Source organism: Camelus dromedarius, chromosome 14 (assembly GCF_036321535.1).
Source record: "Camelus dromedarius isolate mCamDro1 chromosome 14, mCamDro1.pat, whole genome shotgun sequence".
NCBI lineage: Eukaryota > Metazoa > Chordata > Mammalia > Artiodactyla > Camelidae > Camelus > Camelus dromedarius.
Window position 1 is genome coordinate 62,604,048 of NC_087449.1, and position 27,766 is coordinate 62,631,813.

At 48.2% G+C, this 27,766-nt stretch overlaps 1 protein-coding gene across 8 annotated transcripts in view; it reads right to left on the bottom strand.

The window, feature by feature from the left end:
* Positions 1–634: 634 nt before the first annotated feature.
* The window catches only part of VPS13D (vacuolar protein sorting 13 homolog D), a 225,175-nt gene continuing 198,043 nt past the window's right edge, over positions 635–27,766 (bottom strand). For 5 of the 8 annotated variants that reach the window (XM_064494046.1, XM_031464090.2, XM_031464087.2 and 2 more), the window contains 3 exons: positions 12,541–12,672; positions 5,149–5,389; positions 635–3,557 (listed from right to left, as the gene is read on the bottom strand). In XM_064494046.1, coding sequence (XP_064350116.1) covers positions 3,426–3,557; positions 5,149–5,389; positions 12,541–12,672 — 505 coding nt within the window. In that variant the 3' untranslated portion in view covers positions 635–3,425. Of the gene's footprint in view, positions 3,558–5,148; positions 5,390–12,540; positions 12,673–27,766 lie in introns of those variants that run through there. The other 3 variants (XM_064494047.1, XM_031464091.2, XR_010383976.1) reach the window with 3 other exon arrangements.

Here is a 27,766-nt window from a genome sequence, read left to right on the forward strand (position 1 = left end):
TGGACCCGGCGTCCAGGACCCACGTCCTCCTGGTGTCACAGCCGTCTCTGGATGGTGCCACTTTGTCTCCTTTGCTGTTCCTCTCTGTCTGCCTCAACTCTTAAGCTTCGGGGACCTCCAGGACTCGGATCTGGGACCTCTTTTCTTTGCTGCCCCCACTCACTGCTGTGGGGATTTCACGCAGGCTCCAGCTGTCACTTGTGGCCGACTCTCAGGCTTGCATCTTTGGTCAGGACTCATCTCTGGGACTCCAGACTCGAAGGCCCGCCTGCCTGCTTGGCCTGTCCAGTGATATCAAATAGGCACCTTGAACTTAATGTGTCCAAAGTGACTGCCAAACCTGCTGCTCCTGAAGTCCCCTTCTTAGAAGTGACAACCTGCCAGGTGGGCCCTCTGGCCAGGGCCTGGGCCGGTCACCTCAGAGTGGCGGGGTGAGCGCAGCAGCACAAAGCCTGGCCCTGGCGGATGCGCGGGAAGGGCAGCCGGGCCCCGGGTGCAGGGCTGGCAGGGGCGCCTCCCTGGCGTGAGGGGGACGGCGGCGTGCGACTGCGAATGAGGTAATACGTCTGGCATCTGTCATTGGCGGTGGTTCTAGAATCTATGGAACAGCAAGAAACCAGAAGGAAACAACATGTCTGGAAGTCAACAGAGCATTTTATTCCACAGGAAGAAAAATAACGACTCTGATATGAGAAACAGATTCAGGAGTCTCAACAGATCAGCGGCGGGAGCAGTGTAAACGGAGTGGAGACCCAGACATTTCATTTTCAGAATTTTATCAAGCAGCTACTGTGGTATTTTGAGGCACAAAGGATGCCTAAAAACAGGGTGGCCCAGGAACCGTCTGCACACCGAGGCGGGTCCCCGATGTGCGGCGAGGCAGCGACAGGGCCAGCTATGCTGGGCCAGGGGATCGAGATGGCTTGCTTTCTGCTCGCCCAGCTTCTCCTTGTTCAATTTGTTTTAGTTTCCTCAGAGAGGAACTGTGTACTTGAGGCAGCAAGAAAATCGGAAGAAATGATCGTCACAGAGTCTCAAGCCTCACCGGCTAAATACCAACCGAAAAGGAAACGAGGCCTCCGAGGAGCTAGGGCCGGGCCTGCTTCCTCCAGAGCTTTGGCTTTTTTCCTGGCAAACCAGAAAGCCATGTCCAAAGCCCCTGAAACCGTATCACCAGGCGCGGCACGAGGGCTGCTAGCGCAGAGGGGGCCAGAGAAGCTCCTAGCTGGTCCCCACCCCCAACCCCGCCCCACGGGTCTTTGGATCCCATATTACCATCTGCCTCTTCTAAGGCGCAAGTGTCAGAGAGGGGTTGTGCCATCGGGAGATGAGCAACCACTTCGAGAGCGGATCAACCTCAGGAGCCAGAGGCGGGCACCTGAACGCCTGGCTGGAGCACTGTCCACGGCGCGGTCCCCTGCCCACCTCCCACGGGCAGAGCTGCAGAGATGCCGGTGCTGTTGGGTCGAGGGCAGACTTCTATAGTCACACCCTGCTCCTCCGTCCACAACGGCAATTCCACGTGACTTCATTCCGGAAAGTGACGGAAGGCTCACTGATGCATTCAACCCTTCTGAGAGTCCCATCTTTAGGAGATCATGATCTCAGGCAGTGGGCTACTGATGACAAAAACCACGAGCCAAACTTGTGGGGTGCAGGGCGGGGGGCTGGTGAGGACGACGAGGAGGAGGCAGGGAGGCAGCACCTGGCAGCAAGATGACCCACCAGAAATCCATCCCAACCCTTTGAAGCCCAGGTTTCAATCTTGCAATCCATGAACTCAGAGTTCAGTGGAGACCAGACATAAACTCTGGAGTTCAAGATGCTCCTTGAAAACACTGTTTAGCCAAAGCACTAAGCACTTGTGTTAAAGCTCCCTTCCTGCTCCTTTGCACACGCGTGGACACACGTGGAGCAGGAGAGAAAGGCAGACTAGCTTCACTTGTGTCTTGGAAGGATTTGGGTTATGAGTTAGAAACACCACGACCTTCCACATGTGCACTGACCCACTGAGTCCCTTCAGATCTCAGCTGTGTGTGACGTGGTTGTAGAAACTGATTAGCTTTATCGAAATAAGAATTTAAAAATCGCAAGGCTAGTCATTCATTCTAGAGTGAGGCTCCCCCCACCCTCCCCGAGCTTGGTTCTTCCTTACAGAGAAGAGAAACAACAAAACAAGACCCAGAGAGGAGAGGGCGTTCACTCCAGGCCTTGCTACTGGCTGGAATTTAAAACCAAGGACAAGAGATGTTTTGGCCGAATCTTGGTTCCGTGAAAAACTTACAAAAACCGCTTTTTAATACTCAGATTTCATTCCCTTTTCTAAGACTCTCTCCCTTCTCGTGCCGGTGTTACTATCGCTGTGTCCTCAGGGCCGTGGAGCTGGGTGTCTGCCGGTGGCTTTATTAAAAAGGAGAAAGTCCTGGGAGCTTCTCCTTTGCCACTGCTCAGGAGGGAGAACGTTCTTACCGTGGATTTTGGATAAATTTGTGGATTTTTGATTTGTTAAACAGTTCTTCTATGGGATTCTTTTTTTTTTTTCACTTCTAAATTACCAGAGTCTACAAATGTTTCAAACTGACGTCTGTGATGATAACCCCAGAAGAACATACAATGCTGGTGTGTGTGCATGAGATTAACAGGACACACCTCAGAGTTTTACCTCCAAGTCTGGAAAGACTGGGCAGGTGAAAGCTAGATAGACAGACAGAAAATAATCTGTGACACTCTAAGAGCGATCTTGAAAATGGGGGTGAGAAATGAAAGATACATCTGAGCCACTGCCCTGGACCTCTCTAAGGGCCGGCTCTGGTTCTGGAAGCCTCTGTGCGCTGCTCCAGCCTGGACAAACGCAGGGCTCAACGGCACCACTGCTGACGTACCTGGGATCTCGCCTCAGTCCACCTGCCTAGGAACACTCTCCTTTCCAAAATTAGGATGTAACATTCTGCAACTTTCAAAAATCCCTTTTTTGACAGATAGTACCCTGAATTAGACGTGTAGATTTAGTGCAATAGAAGATCCAATATAGTTTTGTATTACTTTACAGTTAACATACCTTTACACACATCACAGGCCCTGCTCAGCAACGCTCCTATATATTTACAAACACACAGTTGTACATATATACATGTTAACAAAATACAGGGCAATCTAAAAATTAGATTAATCTCAGTACACTTTTTTTTAACGTTATTCACCCAATACCTTTTAAAAATTACCTCCCCATAATCTAAAGTAACCCCTGCCCCACAAATGAATATGGTTCCACCTGTGCTCCCTCATCAGTATTTCCTTTCCCTCATTCCTTGATATCATCCTCCAGACCTTCCGGTTTCCTCTAATTTAGGCCAAGCCCTCGGGCCTCTCCTCCAGATTGGTTCGGGGTCTGCGTCAGGGAGCATCTCTCCAGCAGCTGGGGGTTCTCAGGAGTCCATCTCCAACTGGTCTTGGTTTTCACTGAGTCTTAACATAAGTTGCTGTTCATAGTAAAGGCTCTTTGCATAGTTTATCTCTTGTGATAACTTGACGGCGAGGACCTCTGATTTCACGTGGACCTGAAGAGCAGAACAGAATGAGGAACCTGCCCCCAAGGTGCGGAACCAAACAGAATCCCAGGACACGGGCCGCTGATGTTCATCCAGGCGGCAGGTCCCAGCCTGGCTGTGGACCAGACCGTACAGATGCACTTTTAAGAAACGGGACTCCCAGGCCCTACTCCTAGTTGTGCCGATTCGAGGTCTGGCGTGGATCCCTGGAATCTGTACCTTTAAACTTACTCCCCAGGTGACTGCAGCCAACCCACAATCACCTGGCTTTAGGACTCCTTGTAACTGAGAACGGGCTTCAGCTCCAAGGGGGCGACATCAGCTGAGGGGAGACAAACAGCAAAAACAAAGACGGTGCTCTGGGGATTCAGTCTAAGGTCTGGCAAGGGTCAAAGTGGGAGGAAGGATCACACAAACGCCTTGAGGCCTTTCTTATCAAGAGCACTCACTCGCCTTGAAAGGGCGGGAGTGCCGCTGGGCAGGCTCCCCACCTCGGAAAGGAACTTGTGGAAATACTCAGACTTTCGGGTGTTAACTCGATTAGTCTACAGCCCTCACGTAAGCCGATGACCCCAGGGGAGGCTGCACAAGCCAAACCAAACCTAAGCGCATTCCTGGGCAGGGAGAAGGTCAAGGGAGAGAGGCCCAGCGGTCTGGTTGCTGTTTCTGATCGGTAGAAAGACTCACAGACAAGCAGGCCCATCACTCTCAGATGTGGGCTTGGAAATCCTCACGAACCAGGTGAACACGAGCAACACTAACCCCTGGGTTTCATGAAAAAATACCAAGTTAGACTACGGCTGGAGTCGGGGTTTCCTCACACCCACTTCTGCCGAGTCAGCAGTCCCTCTGACCTGCTCTGGGGTCGCACGGCACGTGGCTTTGAACTCCAGCCCCTTCCTTGACCATACAGCCTTGAGCAAGTCACCTGTTCCCGCCAAAACTCCTTACCAGTCAAGTGGGGACCAAGACAGTACCACACCAAACAACGCGTAAGAAGCCCTCAGCATCCAGCCTGGCACGTAGTACACCCTTAAGGAATGTTGGTTATTAATAGGAACGTTGCTATTTAGAAGTCCTGCCATGACAATATCTTGCATCCTTTGGAGGAAAACCATAAATTTATTTTCAAGTATTTATTGAGCTTTTACCCTGGGTGGGGCCTACCCGAAATTGCTTCTTTGTACAGAAAACAAGTCAGCTTCAAGTGTTACGCAGGGGAACAACGAACAGGCCGACGCGCGCTCTGACACCTTCTTAGATTAGACGTGCCAAAGAGTTGTCGAGCCGAAGAGTCAGTCCCCTCCACTGTAGGACCAAGCCCCCCGTGCATCATGTCAGCTGGTCCTCACAACCAACCCGGAGCAAGCACTACTGCCCGCACCATGTGGACGGGCAACTGGGGCACGAGGGCTGAACGAGGAGCGCTGGGGGCGGCATCATCCCTGTGACACACACAGAGCTCCTCTGGAGCTCCTCTGCATGTGGGACTGAGCGGCAGGGCCCTGGGGGTTAATCACAGCCCAGCGTAAGCCTAAAATGCTGAAACCTCTTCCTGCAGAGGAGCGAAGCAGCTAGAGGCGGGCCGCGCGGGACTCACCATGGGCTTCTGGTGGGCCGGGCCGGGGATGGACACGCCGCTGCTTGTGTTCACCGCCTTCTTGGTCACCTGCACGTACACCTTCCCGTGGTCTTTGGAAACCAGGCAGTGGTAGAGGTCGTCGTACTTGACCTCGAGGAAAATGGCCTCTCGGTCCACGTAGTCCCCGCTCTTCAGGAAGTACACGGCCTTGGAGGAGATGAGCACGCAGTAGCTGTCGGTGTTCTCCACGGCGATGAAGCTGCGAGGGAGAGGGCGATGAGACTGGCACCCGGGGCCCGACCAGAGGCCTAACCTCGGGCCCGGGCTCCCTCACTTACTAGGCCGTGGGCAGGAGGCTCACGCGCTCTGAGCCTCCGCCACCTCGTTAGTAAATCGGGAATCAAAGTGACGCTGGCCTCCCAGGGCTGCTGTGAGGTCAGTGGGGTTCCGTAAATGCCACCCCCTGCAGTCACCAGAGAAGGCATTTTATGGTGTTCCTTCCACAGCCTGAGGTTCAGGGAAAAGTGTAACAACGCCTTGTTGGGCAGAACAGAGGAAGAAAATACAACACTTTAAATGCTGACTGAAGTAGGGGCGAGAAGGTTCAGTGGGAAGGTGGATGGGGGAGAGCAGACACTGGGGTGACAGCGGGGGAGGGGGACAGTGGGAAGAAAGGGGTCACCAAACTGGACCATGGGAGAGGGTGGCGTGCGTTCTCGACGCACACACCTAAGTCTCCTCCTTTCCAGCTCAGTCTGCTCAACACCTCCAGGGACAGGGAACAGACGCATGAGGCCACCCTGTATTTTCAGAACTCCAACAGCTAGAAGGTGCCTTGTGAGAGAAAGCTGTAATCTTGATTTTCATAACTCTCAGTCATTACTTCTAGGGGCTTTAGGGCCACTCCGAAAACACTCTCCTCTTCTTCCCAGAGCTCCCAATTTAAAGTGGAAATTTATGCACGTCAAACCTCTCTGCTGGGCTACTGAATGAAGAGCAGTGACCCTTGGAAACCGCGGTGGCGGCTCCCCGGGGCCTGGCTGCCTCCACCGCATCTTGTGACAGCCTCCCACAATGGGGCGGCCACGTCGGGCCGGCGAGAATACTAAGAGCTGATGACAGGCTGGCGGTCCGGCTCCGGCCCCTGGGACTTGACATCCTGAGAGGAACCCAGGGTCAGCGGTCGCAAGATTCCGATGGGACGGAGCAGGCCTGCTCACCTCCGGGCTTAGCCAGCCCCTGTTCAGAACACACCCTGTCTCTCGCCCAGTCTAAATCCTCCCCAGCCCGAGGAGCCACTGGTTCCAAATTCTCTACAAAACGGCCCGGAAACCCTGTCCCTGCTTTTGAATGCTTAATTGCTTACCTTCCAGAGCACTGCCAAGCTCTTATTTGTTCTCTTTTTGTTTCCTGGATAGGTATTCAGCTGACTAAGTTGATGTAAGGGTGGGGTCCACACCCTACACCCCCAGGTCTCCCTGAGCACCCACCGCTGAGTCGGCCACCCCCTCAGTACTCAGTAAAAATCTGCCTGGTTCCAGCTGCCATTTTAATTACAGCCTCACATGACAAAAATTGGGGTTTATTGTTCTATTCTAACTGGTTGGCAATGCCAAGAATGCAGACTTGTAAAGCCTCAATGCCGAAATTAGAAATCCCCAGCAGCTTTTGGTGCTCAGGCCACTTAGCACAGACTTTCCCACATCCCGGGCTCTGACAGTGTCACTTGAGGAAACTGAATGGAATCCAAAATAGCTGGTCCAGGGGAAGAAGAGGTGACAGAGAGACAGAAAGACAGACAGAGATGAAAAAAGCTTCCTGGCAGGGAGGAAGCATCCCAGGGCCAGCTAGCACTTGCTGGGAAACCAGCTTAAAAGCTGAAAATATCCTATGCCTTCTGAGCACAGGTGGACGAGGCACGTGGTCACGGAGGCTGTGATGGGCTCTCGAGGGAGATCCCCAAAGCTGGCCGCTGAAATGAGGGCGAGGGCAGGATGTGCATTAAAAATCCAGTTGAGGCTGCTTTCTTCCCTCCGGTCCAGCACAGGAGGGGCACTTCTAACCCCCACGACCCAGCTCTCGCCCTGTGGGCACCCGCTTACGCACAGCCTCTAAAAGGGCCAAGGCCCTTCCACCCAGGCCGCTGCGTTCACACCCTGGCCGAGTGGCTGACATCATTCACGTCCTTTCCATACTGGATCTCCTTTATAGGCTTTAAAATAGACTCCCTTCCAAGATGCCACAGATGGGGCAAGTCCTCAACTGGGCCAGAACAACTTCCAATCCAGGCGGAAGGGTGGTGGGAGCGGGGAAGCGGGGCTCCAAGCCGAGATGCTCTACTGGAAAATGCTCTGCACGGAGGAGGAAATGCGGGTCAAGCAGGGAGAACCTGTTTAGCTGGGCAAGGGTTGACGGTGTCTCCATGCAACCAAACAGGCAAGCAGCCCGAGAGTCCTCCTCAACCCTCCTTTCACTCAGATTCTGGTCAGTCTAGTGACTGCACGGATGCCACATCCTGACACCTCTCTGCTCTTCCTCTGCACCTGTCTGTGCTCGGGCCTCCCTCCCTGTACCTGGATCACTCCCAGGGCCTCCTAAGTGGTCTCCTGCCTCCAGTCTCCCCAGCTCTGATCCAATTCTCTGTTGTTGTCAAAATCACATTTTTAGCACGTCATTTAGAATGGGATCCTCTTCAGAATCTCACCACTGCCTACAGGAGAAGCAAACCCAGTGTGGTCGTTGAGGCTCTCAGAGTCGGGCCCTGGAACCCACCTTTCCAGTTCTCTGACTCGTTCCTTCCCTCCCACATGTGCCACCACCACACATGACTGACTTGACTCCTCCTGAAACGCCGCCTCCTCTCCTGACCCCACTGGAGCCTCTGCCCAGCGCTCTCCCCACGGACGAGCCTTTCTCTCTTCTCCTCGTCCTGCAGGACCAGGTCAATGGCCCACAGCCTTCCTGGGCTTTCTAGGCACACATTAATCACTTCCCCTCGTGGTCCCCCTAACATACGGCTCACGCTTCTATTTTAAAAGTAATCACATGTATTGTCTGCTTGCCCTGCTAGACTGTGAACTTGTTGAACAAAGAGCAAATTTCTTACTTGTCCTGGCGCATAGTAGGATTCAATAAATTCCTGTATTAGGGAGTCTCAGAAAATAACAATGAATTTAACACTGCAGGGTCCAATGGGATTTGCCAGCACACAAGCACCTCTGGGTGTTGGATGTGTTCTGCCCAGTGGTGAAGTTAGAGAATTCTCTCAGAAGTCTTGATTCAACTTACTAAAGATTTAGCAAGCCATTAACTTTTATCAGAGTAGTCAGATAGTCTACCAAATGAAAGTTTTAATTTAGTGTCATATCAAAGAATGTCCAATTTCCTATGTGTCAATAGTTATTGACAAATTATTTCCTGGTTTAGAAAATGGAAGCCAATAAATTCTATCTCACTCCTTCAAAGGCCTGATCTTTTGTTTCTGTTTTGAGACTGTATATTACCATAGGTTTTTATTTATAATTATATGCTATTAGAATCAACACTATAACCTGTGCTCAAAAATTTTTCTGATTTCTATCTCTATCTGCAATTTCTCAAGAAGGATAGACAAGATATAAAATAGCATAAACAGCTGTTTACAAAGGGGGCAAGAAAGAAGAATTTTACTTTTGATTTTATTTCTTTCTGCATTCTTTGAATTTGCTAACTATGGACATGAGTTTATTTCATCCAAAAGAGAAAGGACTAATCTGGCTGGTGGGTTTATAGTCTATTTTGTTTTCCCTTTTAGACTTTTCTGTATTTAAAAAAAAAAAAACCTCAATAAAGAAAAGAAAGTGGAGGGAGCACATTAGAACAGATGGAGATGAGAACACAACCCAAAGGGACCAGGGAGCCGCCAGGCTCGGCTCAGATCAAGTGGCCCAGGGACCCAGTGAGAGCTTCCAAGATGCTGACTAGACTCAGGTGGCTTCACAGTGGTGACTTTCAACATTCCCCGAAAGGCAAGCATCACCTTCAAAGTCTTGTATAAGGAACCCTGTTGTTTGCAGCCACTTCCCAGGTCCTGCTGCCCCTCAAGGGTTTTTAATTGTTGCTGTTAATTCATTCCTTTTCCTTTCATTTGTAAATATACCAGCATATTTCTCTAAAGGAAAAGGACTCTTCTTGTGTGAGCACTGTCACAATACTAAAAACTAATTAACAATAATGAATATTTTAAAATTTCAAACATCTAGAAAGGCTTCCAATTTCCACTTACAACAGGAGTTCCGGGCTGTTTTTCGATCGTGGACCCCCACTTTGACATTCTTGGGAGGCCCAAATCCCTTTCTAAGAACGCCAACTTTAAACGCATAAAATAAAATGTTTAGGATTTCAAAGGAAATCAATCGTATTTAAATACATTTATTAAATGCATTTAAAGTATTACTTAAAATTGTGATAGAGCTTCTTTATTAAAGCATTAAATAACATCTAAAAAAACCCAGCCCATAAATGTAATATTTTAAAAATACAATCCAATTGTCAAATAAACTCCAGAGAACAGTATGTCAGGGTGGCTAGCTGGATAACACGCCTGGCTCATAAGCACCTCTTTTGAAAAGGTAAAGCAAGAGCCGCCCTCGTGCTTGGTCTGTGATGGTGCACTGAAAATAAAATAGGTATTTTTCTTTTTTTTTTTTAATGAAAAATGACATTCCCGGCTACAGATTAGATATTAGTTACGGAGAAAAGTTAATTTAATGGCTAGAACAAATTTCACTTCAACATCATCTTAACCCAGGATCCATATCAGAACCGAAATGAAGAAAAATGGAAAGCGGTGGTAATTCTGCAACATATCCGAGAAATATTTGATTCATTTGAAACTGAAGCCGTTTCAGCTGCCCAGACCTTTAATCATATGTCAGTAACTATCTTTTTAATACTAATTAATTAAGTACAATGTTAAAAAATGAAACTTGATTTCGGAGAACAAAGTTGAAGTAACCACGGCACTGGGACTTTGTGGGGTTTTCGCTACATCAGGAAGCAATTACACAATATTTTCCAGAAGTGAAACAGTGAGTCTAACTGGAAAAAAATGTGGAAACATTTAGTTAGAACAGTAGAGCAAGGTATTAAAGACCCTTTTAAGGGGTTAACTCTGGAGGAAAATATGCAAATAATTAGGTCTTTAAACATGCTTTTAATTACAACTCCAGGATAAAAGTCAGGGGTATAACATGGCACTCCTGTGCTTTTCCTGAAAACCCCTTTCTTGCAAAGTGATACCTCGAACGTTCACGTCACCGTGAAGACCCAGCCTGACAACTGAGGATACTTCAGAGGAACACTTGCCAGTTCCCCCATCACTTCTTTGTTGTACACTGAGGAAGGCCATGTTCATGTGCCCCCTGCAACATTCACTGACAAGATTTAGCCCACAAACCTGGGTAGAGACACATGGTTTTCATCTTCAGAGTCAAAAGTCATTCATGCCAATATCTTTTCCTAGTTCATGTGAATTTCAAGTTTCATGAAATCTATTTCACTGACTTCTCTTTGATTCTGGTTTTTAGCCTTCTGGCTCTGTTTTCAGGGCAAGTGTTTCATTGGGAGCAACCCTATGTTTAGCTGTGCTACACAATTTCTCCCTGTGTTTCTGGCATGTGTCATGCTGTTGAAAATGAATTTCACAAGGACCAGAGATGGTTCGACTTGAATAGGGTGAGTGTGTAATAAAATTAAACGCACAATATACAGTAACTATCTAACCACCATTCATTCAACAAGTATTTGTTGAGTGCCTAGTGTGTGCCAGGCGCCGTTTCACGTACTGAAGGCTCTCCAGTGAACGGAACCGACAAAACTGGCCCTCGTGGAGCTGCCATCTGAGTAGACCCCTCACCATGCCCTGCTAGACCTGAGGAATGACTCTGGGCCTCTGATCCAAAGGTTAAAAGTTTCATCACCAAAGTGATATAAAGGGCAGTCATGGCACCAAATCTTCACCCCATGGCCGGCAGGAATATGAAGTCCTCCCTGGAGTGAAGCGCTGGGATTCTGGGTATTGGAATGATGGCCACAGCTGAGGCTGGACTAAAAGAGCAGACAGACGTATGCTGTGGACAGAGTTATGTCCCCACCAAATTCCTATGCTGAAGCCCTCACCCCAATGTGGCTATCTGGGGAAAGGAAGTAATTAAGGTTAAACAAGGTCGTGAGAGTGGGGCCTGGTTCTATAGGATTAGTGTCCTTACAGGAGACACCAGAGATCTTGCTCCCTTTCTCTCTCTCTCTGCCATGTTGGGGCACAGTCAGAAGGCGGCCGCCTGCAAGCCAGGAAGAGCGCCTTCACCAGCAGCCAAATCAGCTGGCACCTTGATCTCGGACATCCCAGCCTCAAGACTACGAGAAATAATTTTTCGTCATTTAAGCCACTCAGTCTATGGTGTTTTGTTATGGCAGCCTGAGCTGACTCGACCATGTAATCCACCTCCACCACTGAGAGACCTTCCAATAACATGGCAGGGAGTTTGGGTTGCAAAAAATACACTCAGGAAGATGTCATCCTATGCGGCAAGCAACAAATGAATTCCGGATGTGCCTTCTGATACCCCATTCACATATTGCTACAGAACTGTGAGACGAGGGCAGCTTAGCACGCCCTCCAACAGTCACACCGAAGGCTAACCTGGGATCCACCCTCCACTCAGACACTCCTCCACTGACCAAAACACATTCACGGCCCTCTGAGCCCGCCCTAGCTTGCTTCATCTCAACAAAGATAAATAAGCACTGAAAGAAATTAAACTAGCATTTTGCTACTTACCAGGTGCGACCAAGTGCTTTATGTGGACGGGTGGCTCTAACATCTATTTAGGCTACAGAGCATTCTATGCTAAGAGTCTCTGTAGAATAACCCGAAATAGTGATACACTGAATTCTGCCAGATCAACTAGGAAGGGCTTCACTAGCTGAGAATGTAACAAGAGCCCAGGTGGATAAGGCTCCACATTCAAATGAGTAGCAAAACAACCTTAAGAAACTTGCGCTTCCAAAATTTTCAGCTCCTCGTCATTTGTCGTTTATCTGTTCTGTGTCACTAGCATTCTGCAGCAAACAATACAGCGCCAAAGGTTAGGGAAAATTTACAGGAAAAAAAAACCCTTTCAATTGAATACATTTCATCTACTCTCTTTGAACTGATTAGAAAGAGATTATCAACATGAAGGTCCTGCTACGGAACTCAGTTTGAGAACCACTGTTATATCTAACCTATGAAACATTTGGGCCAAGGGATCTTGACCAGTTCCAGGGTCTGAGAATCAGGGTGATACTCGGATCAGACAGAAACTTCTCAAAGACAGAAAAGACAACGTGGTGAATCGGAAGGGCTGGTTTCCCACGACTCCAACTTACAACTCGTCCTGTATGTCGTCTGTGAGCTTGAAGAGCTGCTCCTGCCCCTCTGCCTGGCTCTCAGAATAGCGGGGGAGCAGGCCCTGGGGCCCTGCGCAGCAACGTGGCTTCCGTACCCTCTGTGCTTGAGTCCTGGGGGCACGCGGACAAAAAGCAGAGGTTAAGTGTAAACATTAAAATGATTTCCCTTCCTTCTTCATCCAAGACGAAAGCACCACTTGACACAGAACATGCTCTAAATCCAATGATCAGAATGAAACCTGCAGTGTTATCTGTGAACACACTAGAAGACAGTGGTTGAAGACTTCAATTTTGAACATAAGCCTTGTCTTTCCCATTTTCTAGCTATGGATCATGGATAAGTCAGTTAATTTCCTCAACCCCTCGGTTCCAGTTTTCTCTGTAGAAGAGGACGATGACACCTACTTCACAGGACTGCTGTGAAAATCAAATAAAATCGTGCCCATCAAGCCTGTGCTTGACAGACAGGCTGGCCCCCAATGGTGGCTCTTGTCAGTGTGTTAACACCAGACTTCCACGTGGCCACACCCTGTTTTTCTAGGAATGTCCTGGGGATGGGCACGTCTGGGTTTGTAAAGGGTCAGGAGGAAGAGTGAGGGATTTTGGGCATTAGTCAGAACACACCGAGCTTCTCAGCTTCTTCTAGGATGAGCTCAGCTGCCTGGGTACAGAGTGAGGGACACAGTAACCGGAGGAGGCAGAAGAAAGACTCCGTGGACTGGTCCCAGGCCGCAGCCTGGGATTCTGCAGCGGCTCTCACTCATGGCCCCCGGCTGTCGGCTGCCCAGAGGAATCTGCTTTGCTGTGGCTTTCAGGGTAGGCTGATGTTGTCTTTTTCCACAAACCATATACAGGGTAGTTGATAAGTACTTTTTGGTGTTTTCCTAGAAACAGGAGTCCATATTTGTTTTGGAAAGGCTGTGCATATTTCAGATGACTGATAAGAGTGTGCCTGCTCTGTCCTCGGCCTTGGACTTGGTGTACTTTTCATTATTTGTTCCTGGATTCCATTGAAGGAAAACACCCCTCTCTAGACATATCTAAAGGAGAGAACGAGGCTCACATACTGAATCAGCACTCCGGAATCACGTGCTCACAGTAGTGAGAGACTTACTTACAAGGGCAGAAAGTGCCTGCTGGGCAAATCAGGGTGGAAATACAGACAGAAACTGTCAGAAACGTGCCACGGGCCACGCCATGGGTTAGCTGCATAACTGGCACGACTGCAAAGCCCTCCCGGACCCACGTCGGTGCTCAGCCCATCGGGCCGTGTTGTCTCGAGCCCCAGACGTGGGCAATGTTTGATAAGGCTAGAAAACCCAGAAATCCAGGGATAATTTTTACAAAGTTCAGTATGCCTTGATTCTTTCTTCAGGACTTCGGTCCACTGCTGGCTATTTGGATCCCAACAACTGACTGACAGTAGGGAGGGCAGGCCTGGATGCCGCTGTTAACCCATCAGCGGAGAAGCTGAACAACTGCTGTTTTAAGGATGCTGGGAGACAAACGAAGGGGAAGCAGCTCGGTGTACTTTTTCCAGGCAGCTGAGCCCTGTTCTTATCTCCTCGTCCAGTGAAACATCTACTCTCATTCCAAACACTGTCCAGGACAGACCAAAAGGGTATCTTTTCCTCAAGGTACTGTTGTGTCACCCATGAAGCCCCTGGAAGAGGCTCGGGCAATGCGGCCGAAGCTCAGGGGCCCCTCCGAGGTTGGGCCAGGCCTGCTCCTCCTTGTCTTTCAACGTCAGGTTCATTCCTGACATCGTCCACAGTCTACTGCGGGGGAGGGGAGTGTCTGTAGGCTCGGCTCCCACATTTACCCCCAGTCCAACTATTTCTCCATCTCCCTTAACTGTGAGTGATTCGTAATGGGTTGTTACAAGTCTTCTAGTTCTTTCTGTTTGCACTCTTATTCATTCTCACAGCAACGAGAATGACCCTTTCAAAAACAAGTTAGATAAAGTTGGTCACATGCTCAAAATACATTTGCTTCACATCCCACTTAGATAAAACCTCTGCTTATTGCTTGGCTCCCCATCTGTAATGTCAGCTCCATGAGAAGAGGAATTTTGCTGCTATCCTGGGTTCGTGGTAGAGAGAATAAATATTAGCTGAATACATGACTGGATGCATTTGGGGCAGGGAGGGAGGCGATATAAAGGCCATTTTGACTATGGAGCTAAAAAGGAAAGGTGATATGCAAACTTTGGTGGAGAGATAATAGACTACAGATCTGAAAGTCAACAAAGTCGAACTAACACGTGAACCAGCCAGCATCCCAGCTTCCTGGCGGAAAGGTCAGGGGTGTGCCTGTCCAGTCCACCGATCAAAACAAAGGAAGGGTCATGGAGGCAAAGACGTGACATTCACGTCTCTGTTGACATGTATTTTCCTGAGAAGTAGTAGCAATCTTTCCATCAGCACCCAATGCGGGAGAAACATGCTCCCAAGTAAGAGAAAACTTCGTAAGAGCCCTAACCTCCTCTGGGGCAATCCAGGGAAGCCAGAGCAGCCGAGGGGGGCGGCTTGCCTCTGGACCCGAGCTCTGGGGAGCCACGTCCGGTAACCACCACGGAACAGCTGCAAGTGTAAGTAAGCGTACCCCACGCTGTCACATCGTCCAAGAGCTCTCTGGTGCACACAGCCATTTCTTGACTCAGAGGCCTCCCTCAAGACCTTCCCTGAAGTTCAGAGATCCAATCTCCCCTCCCAACGCATCATCTTCTAACTTACGGACTACAAGCCCACCCAAACACCAGGGCATACCGGAGCAGAGATGCTCCCTCGTGGGTATGCCCTGCCTATTTGTTAAGTTTCTTTTCTTGTCTGTCTTCCCAATAGACTGCAAACTATCTTCCCATTTCCAAGGTCCTCACTCTGTGATCAAACACACGCCACAGGAAGCCTGGGCACAGTGTTCAGATACTGCTGCCTGGAGGCATTCACTGTGGCATTCAAGGCTCACCGTTCACACAGACACAGCAGACAGCTCAACTCTGCCATAAAAGGAAACGTCGTCTCTCTTGTAGTCTTGTGCTTACAGGGACTACTTCCAGAAGGGGTGATTTAGACATACTCTTATTAGAAACAGAAAGCTGGGTTAAAGGAATTCTCCCCACAATCCCGTACTACTTCAGCACTGTTGGTACCCGAAAGCTGCTTTTCCTTCTCCAAAACTCAACTAAAATGTTAACTTCTGAGGTCCAAGTTGGAGGTTGGGGAGCATGGGGGTGAAAGCCATTGATGTGAACAAATTTAGACCCAAACTTAAGCCAGTAAAAAGTCTAAAGTGATATTCTTCATTGCAGGCCTGTGTGATGGAACTGTTTTCTTCACATACTGATGGCGGCACTAAAAATTCAAACAGCCCTTTGAAACCAGTGTGACTGTATGTGACAGCAACCCTACCTTTGTCACTCTGTGGTTCAGTAACAGAGTGTGACCCCTTTTAAGTGACTGTCCTGAAGCACTGTCACGTGTGTTCCAGCGAGCCTGTGCGCCTCAGGGAGGAAAGGGCTCTTCCTTTCTGTTCTAAACTGGACTTTAGGGCTAGACTCATCATTATCCTCAGTTCAGGGCCCACTATCATCACTGGCCTTCTATTTATTTTAAATGATATAATAAACATCTGTGAAACCACTATCCCTAGCACGAAAACCCCATTGTTTGACCATAACTTGAATCTCTCTGTGTGGTCCTCTGCCGCTCCCCCCTCCCCTCGTCCCTCTTCTGAGATAGCCACTTCTGAATCTCGTATTTATCATCTCCTTACTTTTCTTCTGCACGTAGTCTTATCACATTTCTAAGTATGCTCTGGTATGGTCCTGTTACATTCTTTGGTTTTCACTGTTTGGAGCTTTTGAAAAAGGATGGCACTGCCTTTTTACGTTTTGGGACTTGCTTCTTCCTCCAATATGAAGTCATATTGCTAAGATTCAGCCATTCTTTTGTGTGCTGCTGTAATTCATTTATTGTACTGGCTTAAAATTATTCCAGGGTATGAATATACCATCATTCACTCATCTTCTGTTGCTGGCACGTGGGTTGTTTCCAGGTCTTTCTACTACAAACGATGCTGTGTACATCCCTGTACCTGTCTCCCAGTGACCCTGGGAAAGAGTTTCTTTGGGTACATATCTAGGTGTCTGCTGGATCACAGGGCATGAGTATTCACCTAACGAGATAATTCCAATTGTCTTCAGAGTGGCTGAGCCAATTTATGCTCCCACCAATAATGCATTTCAGAGAGCCTAGTAATCTATATACTTTCCAGCACCTGGTATTGTCCAGGACACAGCCACTGGCCATGTGTGGCTCTTGAGCATTTGAAATGTGGCCAGTGTGCCTAAGGAACTGAATTTTAAAATTTTAATTTAAATTAACTTAGATTTAAATCGGGTATTACATAGCACTGGCCCAGCCTCTTAAATTTTTGCTGCTTGAAGGGGTATAAAACAGCGTCCTGTTCTCTCTTCATGCTTCCCTTGTCCTTTCAACCCAAAGCATAAAGGAGTCTGTCAAAAAAAGTGGGGAAGACGTGGAGCCTGCCCACAGGCGCCAGAGCAGAAAGATCGACTTCCACACTACCCCCACCCATCGCTGCAGACCGTCCTCGGACCATCCTCTGGCTTCCCCAGGCTGCCTTTGGCTCCTTTTCTAATGATCACCTTCACTGTCAAGATGTGCTGCTTCTTGGGCAGGGTCTTGGTACCACAATCCTGGGGACAGCAGATCATTAAACAAGAGGTGGCGAAACCACGCCCACTCACCTCTCATTAGCTGACAGCAACCTTCACTAACACTCAACACAAAGGGGAGTTTACAGCATGAGTCTGTTTAGTGCATATGCAGCAACTCTGCCTCCACAAACCTTTGTTTAGCCAGAGGTCTGTGGTGGACTTAATTGCTGCCAGCTGGGGGCTCGTCGGCCATTTTAAGCCCTCGGCTGCTGCGGTTTATGAATTTCACAGTGTATAGAAAGAAGCAGGCCTTCCAGTCAACCAGCTAATCCAAAATGTCAGCACCAAGCGAACTTGAGCTTTGAACTCCAGGAAAATGTCAGGGAGCCGGCTGTGCAGCGCGGACGGTTCCCCCCGGGGACGGGGCTGCTGATACAGTGGCTGATACACTGCAGATACCCATCCACCTCGCGAGAGCCGCTCAGAACGAGCCCGCATCTGGCCGCTGCCGTCTGACGTGTGCTGGAGGCCCAAACCAGAGGCCGGGGTAATGAAAACAATCTCTGTCATTTTCTTTAAGCAACAATAAATCCAAACAAGGTGACACAGGAGATCTAACCAATTCCATCCACTCGGCTGATCCTGCCTTTCAGCCTGAGGGTCAACGGTTGGCCAGCCACTATTTGTTCTCCGCTTATATGATGAGTAACTATGTCATAGCTCTATTAGTTGAAGACAGATGTTGTACACAGACACACACCCCTGTCCAGAGTGAGTTCAGATATTCGTCGGTGGAGGAATCTGTCATGGCCAGTGTCTATCAACCAAGAGAGGTTCCAAAACAATCGGTAAATGAGGAGAAAGTGTGTGTGTCAAACGTGTGACTTCCTAGGGTAACGGAATGTTTACTCAACTGATGACTGCCATCTTCCGTAGAGGCTGCGTGTACTGACCCCAACAAAGCGATGGGCTGTGCTTGCATTTACTTTATGTGAGTGTTGCAGACTTTTGTTTTAATTAAATATTTTACCAATATCTACTGTGCTCAACTGAGCACAGGCAATTAGGCTGAGAACAGAAGGTCAACCCAGACTCTCTCTTCAAATACTACTTGGTAATGGATGACAGCTAGGAGATACCAGAATTCTTGACTGAATGGTCCAGGCAAACATTTGTCAGTTCTCTAAAAGGAACTCAACAGTCTATCTAAACAGTACCTCCTGCACTAGGGTGTATGAATTGGTTAAAACTTCGTTTGCAGTGCAGTGTGTGGATGTTCACGAAGCCTGCTGGGTTCCGGGCGACACCTGACCTCTGACCTGCAGCCCCCCACTCCACTACTGTTTCCACTTTCAAAGACCAAGTGGAAAAGCATTTCTTTTCCACAGATTTTACTCCTTTCGGCGCAAACTGTGATCAGAGGAGACTCTACTGGAGGATGGAGACCTCTAAAGCTTGGCTCAGTTCGCATGAGACATTCTTCCCTATAGTTCCATGACAAACAGAATTCCACTTTCTAGAACCTACTCACGAGACAGTGTTCCATCCACAGGTTTAATAATAACCACTGAGCTCTGGCTGCGATAAATCTTGAACCAAGAAAATTATACCAAATATCTACTACAATTTGGATTTTGAACACATGGGAAAAAAAAAAAAAAAGGCTGGGCAGAAAGAAACCCTCTGTCAGTAGAGAGGCTGGCTCCTAAATGCAGTTACTGAGGACCCACACGGAGAGCCTAGAGAATCACTTGTGCCTGCCTCTGCTCACCCCCACCCCCACTCCATGTAATGAACTCTCCCGAGCACAGGCCACGCTAGGACTTTAGGAAGACAGAGATGAATCGAGTTTCCAGGGAGCTTCCTGGAGTCTGATGGAGGATAAACAGAAACAGGCAATTATGATGCAGCGGGGGAGCGCTAGGTGGGGGCAGTGTAACGTCACGGCTCAGCTGGGCTGCTGGGTCTGAATCCCATTTCCACCATTTCCAAACTGCGACCTATGGCAAGTTGTGTAGCCTCCTGAAGCCTTGGTATCCTCATCTACAAACGGGTCAGTACGTGTACAGTGCTTATAACGGTGCCTGGTCCATAGCAAGCACTCAGTAAAATGCTACCGAGGATGCTGACGACGGCGTATCTGCAGAGGGTGCCACGGTGCAGAGGGGCCCTAACTTAGCCCGGCCTAGGTGGCTGAGACCCAAGGCGGGCTAGGAGCCAAGATCCAATCTTTCTCACTTAGTTTTCTTGTTGGGGAAACTGCTTCAAACTGCAATATTCTCCTTTCCCTTTTGCTTTCTTGTTAACATTCTACTTACCTCTCCCTAGAGTTCTCAAGTCATGTGTGTAACAACACATAAAATCCCATACTGTACTGCTGCAATGGAAAATGTGGGAAAGATGTTGATTCATGAAATCGTTAGAAATTACATTACTATCGCTGTTAAGTTTTCAGTAATTTGACATCTTGCCGCGCGGACGACATTTCCTGGGCTGGGCTTTCTCCCATCGGTGGGATTCACACCTGACTTGTTTATAGGGGTCAAGGCTTCCTATAACCTAACACATGTTTGGGGGACCCCACGACACTGCAACTGTGACAGCTGGTAGGACTAATGCCAACAGATATGCCTACTGGGATTTAAACTCTAAGAACAAAACTAATTCAGAGCTTTTTTCCCTAGTCAGCTAACTGCCTCAGGGGTGTGACTACCTGTTCACGAAGCTGGGGGGAGGGGTAAAGCAGACTCGCTTCACAAAGAATTCTAATCAAGTGGATAATGTTATATTGAGATTAGAGCCTGATAACCTTGGATTTCCTAAAATGCCTAACTTTTGCATGCATTCTGGGGTTCTCTGCTTTTAAAAAAAAATACTTGACAACTTAAAGAGGTTTGTAGCTTTCAACACCGCTAGAAAAACAAGGCATTTACAAATGCAAGCTTCATTTATGTCCTAAATACAACATTCTGACTCAGAGAGTGTAGTGTTTATAGGAATCTCTCAAGCCATGGTCAGTGTCCTTGCTAACTTGTCACCTCTAATGCCAGTCCCAAGACATTTCACATGGGCTAAAATATACAATTCCTGGTAAACTTATTTTGTAGCCATGAAGTACAAATGCTAATGAGCTGATTAAATTAAATACACCATATTATTTTCGGATTGATCTCTGGCAAATAATTACATCATTTCTTTTTCCCCAATCTTTACATTATCTACTTCCTCCCACAAGTTGATCTCTTTTGAGAGAGAGATGAAATTTAGGAGCATGGTTACAGGGTACAGGGAAGAGCACAGAAATTTGGAAAAAGACTTAAATCCCAGTCCAGTCACTTATTAGCTGACTGACTTTGAAGAAGTTACTGGATTGCTATCAGCCTGTTTCCTTATCAATAAATGGGAATATACTGCTTAGTTGGTTGATAATGTTGAGAGAATGTATGAGAGGCACCCAGCACAGCGCCTGGCACATAGTAGGTACTCATAGAAGCTGTCTCCCTCTCTCCTACTCTTATTCAGAATTACTGGGTGTCAAGTCAATGTGAAATACCAGAACGCAAAACTTTTAAAGCTCAGATTTAACATTTTAGCCTGACAGAACCCTGTGGGAAACATGGTTTAGTGAGTATGTAAGGCTGATTCATGGGGAGCACATCAAATGTCTGGATACAGAGGTGTTTTCTAGAGGAACCAGAGCCTAAGTGTTTACTCACCGGACCTACTCCATCCGCATCTTACTTGCTAGAGCTAATGAACCTAGCAGCCCAGTATATTACACCAAGCGTCAGATTCTTAGAATTGGAATAAGCAGAGTTTTAGAATGCTGCCATTAATGAAATTCACCATAATAGAGGTTTTCGGTGGTAGAACACTTTCTCTAAATGAAGTCTGTACGATCACTGAATATACCAACCCTGAAAGCGGGGCTGCGCTGACTGAAGGTGGGGGGCGGGGGCGCGTCCCCGGCACCCCCAGCCCCGGTTCTCCACACTCTGCCGTGCGCGGGGCCTCCCTTGCGGCCGAAGCTGGCAGGGGTACCGCAGCTCTCAGGGGCCTGCTGTGCGACTTGTTTGCTTTCCCAAGATCACTTGTCCTCTCAGGCTGGAAGATCTATGCAAGGCAAGCTTTTACTATCAAACAGAGAGCATGGTAGAGGTGAGGGGAAAAGGAGAAAGATGCTTCAACAATGGACAAGGACACTGAAAGTGAGCAACTGCCCTGAGAACGAAACTCGTGCACAGCTGCCACCCTCACAGGGAAAAGCAGCATCCGTCTCAGGCCCCGAGGTTAGTGGCAGCCACTGTGACCCTGGAAGGCAGCAGAGCCAGCCAGGGACACATCCTCCTTCCAGCCACCAACCTTTTCCTGGGAGGTGGGTGGGGTGGGGGCGGCTCATGGCCTGGAGAGCGTAGGGGGAGGTGAATGGCAGTTCAGAGGAGCCAGAGCCCTCTGTCTCCTCTAGGGTCGCTGTCCCCCAGCACCTAGGACAGGGCCTGGCACACAGAAGGTGCTCAGTACACAGATGATGAAGGAAGATACTGGCCACAGCCCACAGGCTGCCTCTGAAGCCACGGTTGTGGAGACGGGGCAGTTGTCGCCAGGCTCCTCCTCCGAAACGGAGCCGGGCAGGGCTTGGACTTGGTAACAACCCAGGAACCCCTGGGGCACGGGAATGCTGATCATTCCATGGTGGAGGGACACTAGAAAGTCACCGACCTGAGTCATGTTCTCCCAGGGGGCAACTGGAGAGCTGCCTGGTAGCCTTGGGGGAACACGCACCATCTGCACTTTTCCAGGAACCCTGGAAACAGCTCAGGGGTCTGGCTCCCTCCAGATAGTCCACTCCGGTGTTGACACTCAGCACTTAAGCAGCTCAGAATCTTCCAACCAAGGTGATCAGCTCTCTGAACCCGCTCAAATCCCAGGAGAACTTCTCCAAAGGATTTTTACTGTCTGGCTTTCGTTATTCCAGCCCCAAGTTTTAGGTTCTTTTGACTTAGAAATATAAAGGAATCAACCAATTGCCTCCTCCTCCCCTGCCTCCTTCTGACAAGTTGGTGGTTTTTAAGTGTTTTTCCTCAAATTTAACCTATGGCCACAGCTTTCTCAGAAGCAAAGGCCACCTCTAGGCAAATCTGCCCTCTGCAAACAAGAGACAATACCTTCCCTTTCAACTTGGGTCATACTGGCTCTGGTCCATCGTTCCAATGCCCTCAAGAGTAACCTGGATTTTTCAGGCAAAAGAAGAGACTCCTCTTTGTTCTGGCTCTTGCCATGGTGCCTGCGTGTAAAGCCAAGCAGGAATAAGGCAAAGAGAACATCCATGTGTCTGAATGGGGACTGGGTTCAATGGTGTCCTTTCTCTTTGGACAGGAAGGAAGCAGAACACGGACTGGCAGCTAAGTGATACCGTTTGGTGCCTTGACACAGGGTACCTTTTTGCTTGGTGCCATGACATTCAACCTGGTGATAAAAGATTCTTCTTTATTTGGTGGTAAAAAGGTCAAGCTGCCTTATAATTAAGTGCCGCCTGTGTGAACATGAATGGGACTGATTGCCATAGTCTATCAACCCTTGGCAAACTGGTTTGTTTGGTCTGGACAGCAAACAACATTCCACACTACTGGATTTTCTTTTTTTTCCTCCCAGATCCCCTGCGGCCCCATCACCCCTCAAACCTTTTTTTAAAAAAATTACAATCTGTTCTGCTGTCTCAAGTTACATCCTGTAAATAATAAGCAACACTGATGAGATGCAAAAAGCTGAAAATTTGTAAAGCAGAGAGATCTGCAGTATGTCCTACATCTGTGTCACATTAAACACGCACTCAACAGATTTGCTGATTCCTGTCTAATCAGCACACAAGGGTGACGTGGGCCAGAAGGGCTCTCATGCCACACGCCACAGCAGGGCTGAGCGCCACCAGAGGCAGGCGGGGAGGGGCAGAGCTGGCCTCACGAGATGGAGAGGCTGAGCCCACAATGCAGAGGACACTCGGCTGCCAGTCTGCTTCATTCTGGGGACATGTGCATCGTGGACTGGCGGGTCACAGCTGTGGTTAGGTCATGGGAGAACCACCTCAATGCTGGTGAAGCTGGGCCCATGCAGTTAAACTAAATAACATGTTTCAATGGTAAAATGTCTCATTTGAAGGAGCTGGCTCCCTGTACATTAAAATGACTACAAAATAAAAATAGAACAGAAGGAAACCAATTAAGGTCCATTTGGCAAAATGCCTAAGAGGCTACTAGAGATGGGAGTTGCTGTGCCAGGCAAAATTTTATCCCATCTTTATTTCTTCCAAGCGTTTTACACGCACACACATACACGCACATTTTTGTAAGCATGCGTGCAGGCACTCATATTACCATTTAAGAAAAATTGGCAGAGCATGAGAGAGAAATTGGCATGTTTTAAACTTGTGGCATCATGCTGAGTCCCTGAATGATTATAAGGCTCCGTGTTGGAAAAAACCAGATTCAGGCTCAACACAGTCTTTAAGCGCAGGAGCATGTGAACCCCTAAGGATACTCTTTGGAAAAACAGCATGTGGCCACCTCAGCCAGCTCTCTTACATTGTATTTCCCCATCAGCCTTAGGTAAGAAGACACCAGGACTAAGAGTTCTGGGTCACCAGGGTCCCCTGTATGTCTCTGTAGGTGCGTTTACTGAGTGTGGACTAAACACCGGGCACCCTAAGCTTCACAACATTCTTCTAAGGATGTGTTTTATTAGCACTCCATTTCATGGAAGAGGAAACCACGCCTTAGAGAGATTATAAAGTTTGTTCAAGGCCACCCGGCTGGTAAGTGGCAAAACCAAACTTGATCTTGGGTCTTTCCGATTCTCTTGGACTCAGTAGATTTATCAGCATGACTGTGATGAAAATCTCTTTACTACATACTCTGAGTTAAGCATTCTGAAGTTTCTGGAGGGTTAGTAAAGAAGGCATAACATGACCTCAAGAAGCTTACAGTCCAACTGGGAAGACAGGGTGTTCTCACCCAGACCACATGTCGGTGATGGAAGCTCTAAGGAGGTCTGGCACCACACACTGCAGAGGGCAGAATGGGCTGCCTGGGAGGCCTGGCTTCAGCAGGGCTCTGCCTAAAGGCAGAGCAAGATTTTTACTAGTACAACAATGTATAGCATCAGTACGAATCTGCCAGGTTTTACCACAGGAACTAGTGGTAAACAAATACTAACAAGTAGGAGGAAACAAGTAAGATAAAAGACAGGTAACAGACCACACCACATACGATCTAAGAACATCTGACTGAAGCCTCATTCTTGATGCTAAAGCAGTTGACTGGGCACCTGTAAGCAGCGTCAGCTCTCCTTCAACAGTCATGATGCAGACTTTAACTTCATGAATGGAACCCAACAAGTGGCTAATCTAAGTTTTATTAATATTTGGAAGAAAGAGGTGTACTAATGTGGATGAGAAACTGATAAAAGGACACACCTATTGGAAGGGGAGGACCAACACAGGATGCAAACAAACAAAAACAAACACACTAAAAAAAGAAGACAAGTTCTGACCTCAAGGGTTTACAAAGGATTGGGGTGAAGAATATGCAAAGATAATTCACAAAAGAAGAGCCCCAAGTGGCCAAACGAAATATGAAGATGACGCAACACTCCTAGGTGTGGAGGACATGCCAGGAGGAGCACTGAAACCTCTACTCTCAGACTGGCAGGGGCTCAGAAGAAGGACAAAGCCTTGTTCCCAGTACAGTACCTATTTCATAACTCTGGACTGAATTGAGTAAATGAATGCATTTATCCTTTACCCAGCAATTCTATTTTTAGAAATTTACCCTAAAGAGAGAATTATGCACATGTGGAAAGACGCTTATGATGGCAAAAAAAATGGAAACGTCTATCGATAAAGGACTAGTTAAGTGTATTGCTGTGTATGTGCAATTTAGTATTTATAAATGTTAAAATGATTTACTAGTATAATGTTAAAAATGATTTATTAATGTAATATAATGTTAAAAGTGATTTACTTTTAGGCATCAATAGTCGTGCCTCTATGATTCACGTAAAATCATGTATCTGCACGTATTGGGGGGTGTGTGTGTGCACATGTGTACGTACAAACAGAGGTATCTGGCTGAGTTACCATTATTGACCTTTTGGTGATTATTAACGGCCAGTGGGATTGAGTTCTGTTTACTTTCTTTTTAAAAATAGGAATAATAGTAACTACCTCACTGGCCTGCTGTAAGAATTAAAGAGACGACTTGTGCAAGGTTCTTGGAACAAGGTCTATACACTGTGCGTGCTCATATATTGTTTGAATTTTCAGAGCGGTCCACATCTGTACATATCTTTAAGCTCATACAATAGAACTACTTTTTAAAAAGATGATTCAGGGAGCAGTCAAGCACAAACGCCAAAATGTCTAAGGCACACTTAAGACACAAAGCATGACTGAGGGCAAATTTCTATGATTCCATACTGTATACAAGCACAGGTTGAGTGCACACCAGGAAAGGAGGAGTGAGAATGGCCAGGCTTTGTCTGGAATGGCTTTCTTCCAAGAGGTAGTCTGAGTGACGACTTCTCCAGAGGAAAGGACCATGAATTGACCATTACTGTTACTTCTCCCAAGACCGGGAGGCACGGCCACATGCTACGCTGGATGGCAGTGGGGACCATGGACGCTGCTTTGTTAACCTGAGGGCCCTGTGTAGGAGGCCTGCCCCCAGCCCGTTGTTTTTCCAGTGAGGTGGGAAGCCCCATGAAAAAGATGGCAGGACCCCCAGGCAGGCTACTACCCTCCTGCCAGCACCATCCGGTTCCCTGGCCCTGTGACATTATCTCGCTTTTTAAACTCTGAAATGGCTTACTTCTAGGAAAGTGGAACTTATACCTAAGATTCTATTGGTTCCCTGAGCTAATTCCTGATTGGTCCATTTCCCTCACTCCTGATTGGCCCATTTCTACAAAGCTTGTTCCTAATTAGTCACCTTTGTTATACCTTATTTACATATGATGTTACAAAATGTTGCAAAGTCTAGACTGGTAGCCTATAAAAGCCTGTGTGAACCTACAGACGGGGTCCAGAGCTTGGAATGTTAACTCCTCTGGGCCTGCTGGTGTAATAAACCTGAGTCTCCAACCTTCCGTGTGCTGCCTGGTCTCTCACCCGGATCCAGGTTGCTGTCACAACTGAGCTGTAACACTGAGCTGTAACACACTTTGCTGCAACACCAGCACTGTCTTGCTCTCTGAATCTGAACAGCAGGAGAGGTCCTCTCTTATCGGTGGTAACTGGCCACTTGGAGCGACACATCATGACTGACGAGTGGGAGGTGCCAGGCAGGGCCAAAATGGACCCAGGTGCTCACAGCACATACCCTCAAGAGCCCTGGGAGGCAAGACACAAATTGCAGAAGGGCTACTCCAAGAACGGGTAAAAGCACAAGCCCTCTGCCTCCCAACTTGCCCAAAACCCCCTTCCTGTAACCCAGGGAGAGGGAACATCTGGACCTGGTTTTGAGGCTCTCCAGCTGCAGAGCCACTAGAGTAAAGTTCGTGTTTCACTGGAAATTGCATTTCAGGGGCTTATAGACTGTCCTTTCTGATTCTCATCAGCGTGAAGTACAACCTAGAAGACAAGCTGGTTCACAGACCAAATCAGCTTTGCTTTGAAATGTCCTCCTCTCCAGCCCCTTTTGAAAGTAGAATTAATGGTCCAGGTGGCGAGAAATCAAAAAATGAAAGAAAAGGACTTGGGGTCATCTCAGGTGCATTTCTGTGCCTTCATAAAAACCAGACTCATCCCCTGGGTCAGAGCCGGCACCAAACCTTCAGAGCATGTGTTCTCCTAGGAAACGAGAACCAGTGAGACTGAATCCGTGTGAGTCGTTGGCCTGGGGCTTTCCTCTACAGGAGTAGAAAATCATGTGGACTCAAAATGTGTTAGAACTTGCTGAGAGGCAAGGAGGCCGCAGGGAAGGATGCTAGACCCTGTCAGGCAGAGAGGGCAGCAGAATGAAGCCCCTGCAGACCCGGCGCCAGCCACTGCTCACTCTCTACCTTGTGCTTTTGGCAACTGGCTTCCCCAGGCAACGGGACCCTAGCTTGCAATCAGCACAGACCACCCAGCAGTCGGCACTGGCCCTTCTACCTGGGCCTCACTGTGCCTCTGGGAAAAGCAGGTGCATCTGGGAGTCTGTCAGGTGAAGAGGCCACAGCACCGCTTCCTGCCATGCAGACAGTGAACACGAAACCTCTGCTCTAGCCTCTCCTGTCAGTCGACGGACTGCTCCTCCCTCTGGGCCTGGAGGCAGCGGCAGTTAGGCAGGACGAGCCTGTGGCATTCCAAAGAACAAGTTCCTTGGGGTGGAGAGAAGCAGGGAGGCCTGGGACACCCCTGATGCTGACAAAGGAGGGTGAGTCACACATAAGGCAAGAGGTGACTTGGGAGCTAATGCTCGTCACTGCTCTCTTCCCCAGGGACCAACCGCGTAGACGCAAGCAGCTCAGACCAGACCCCCTTCTGCATAT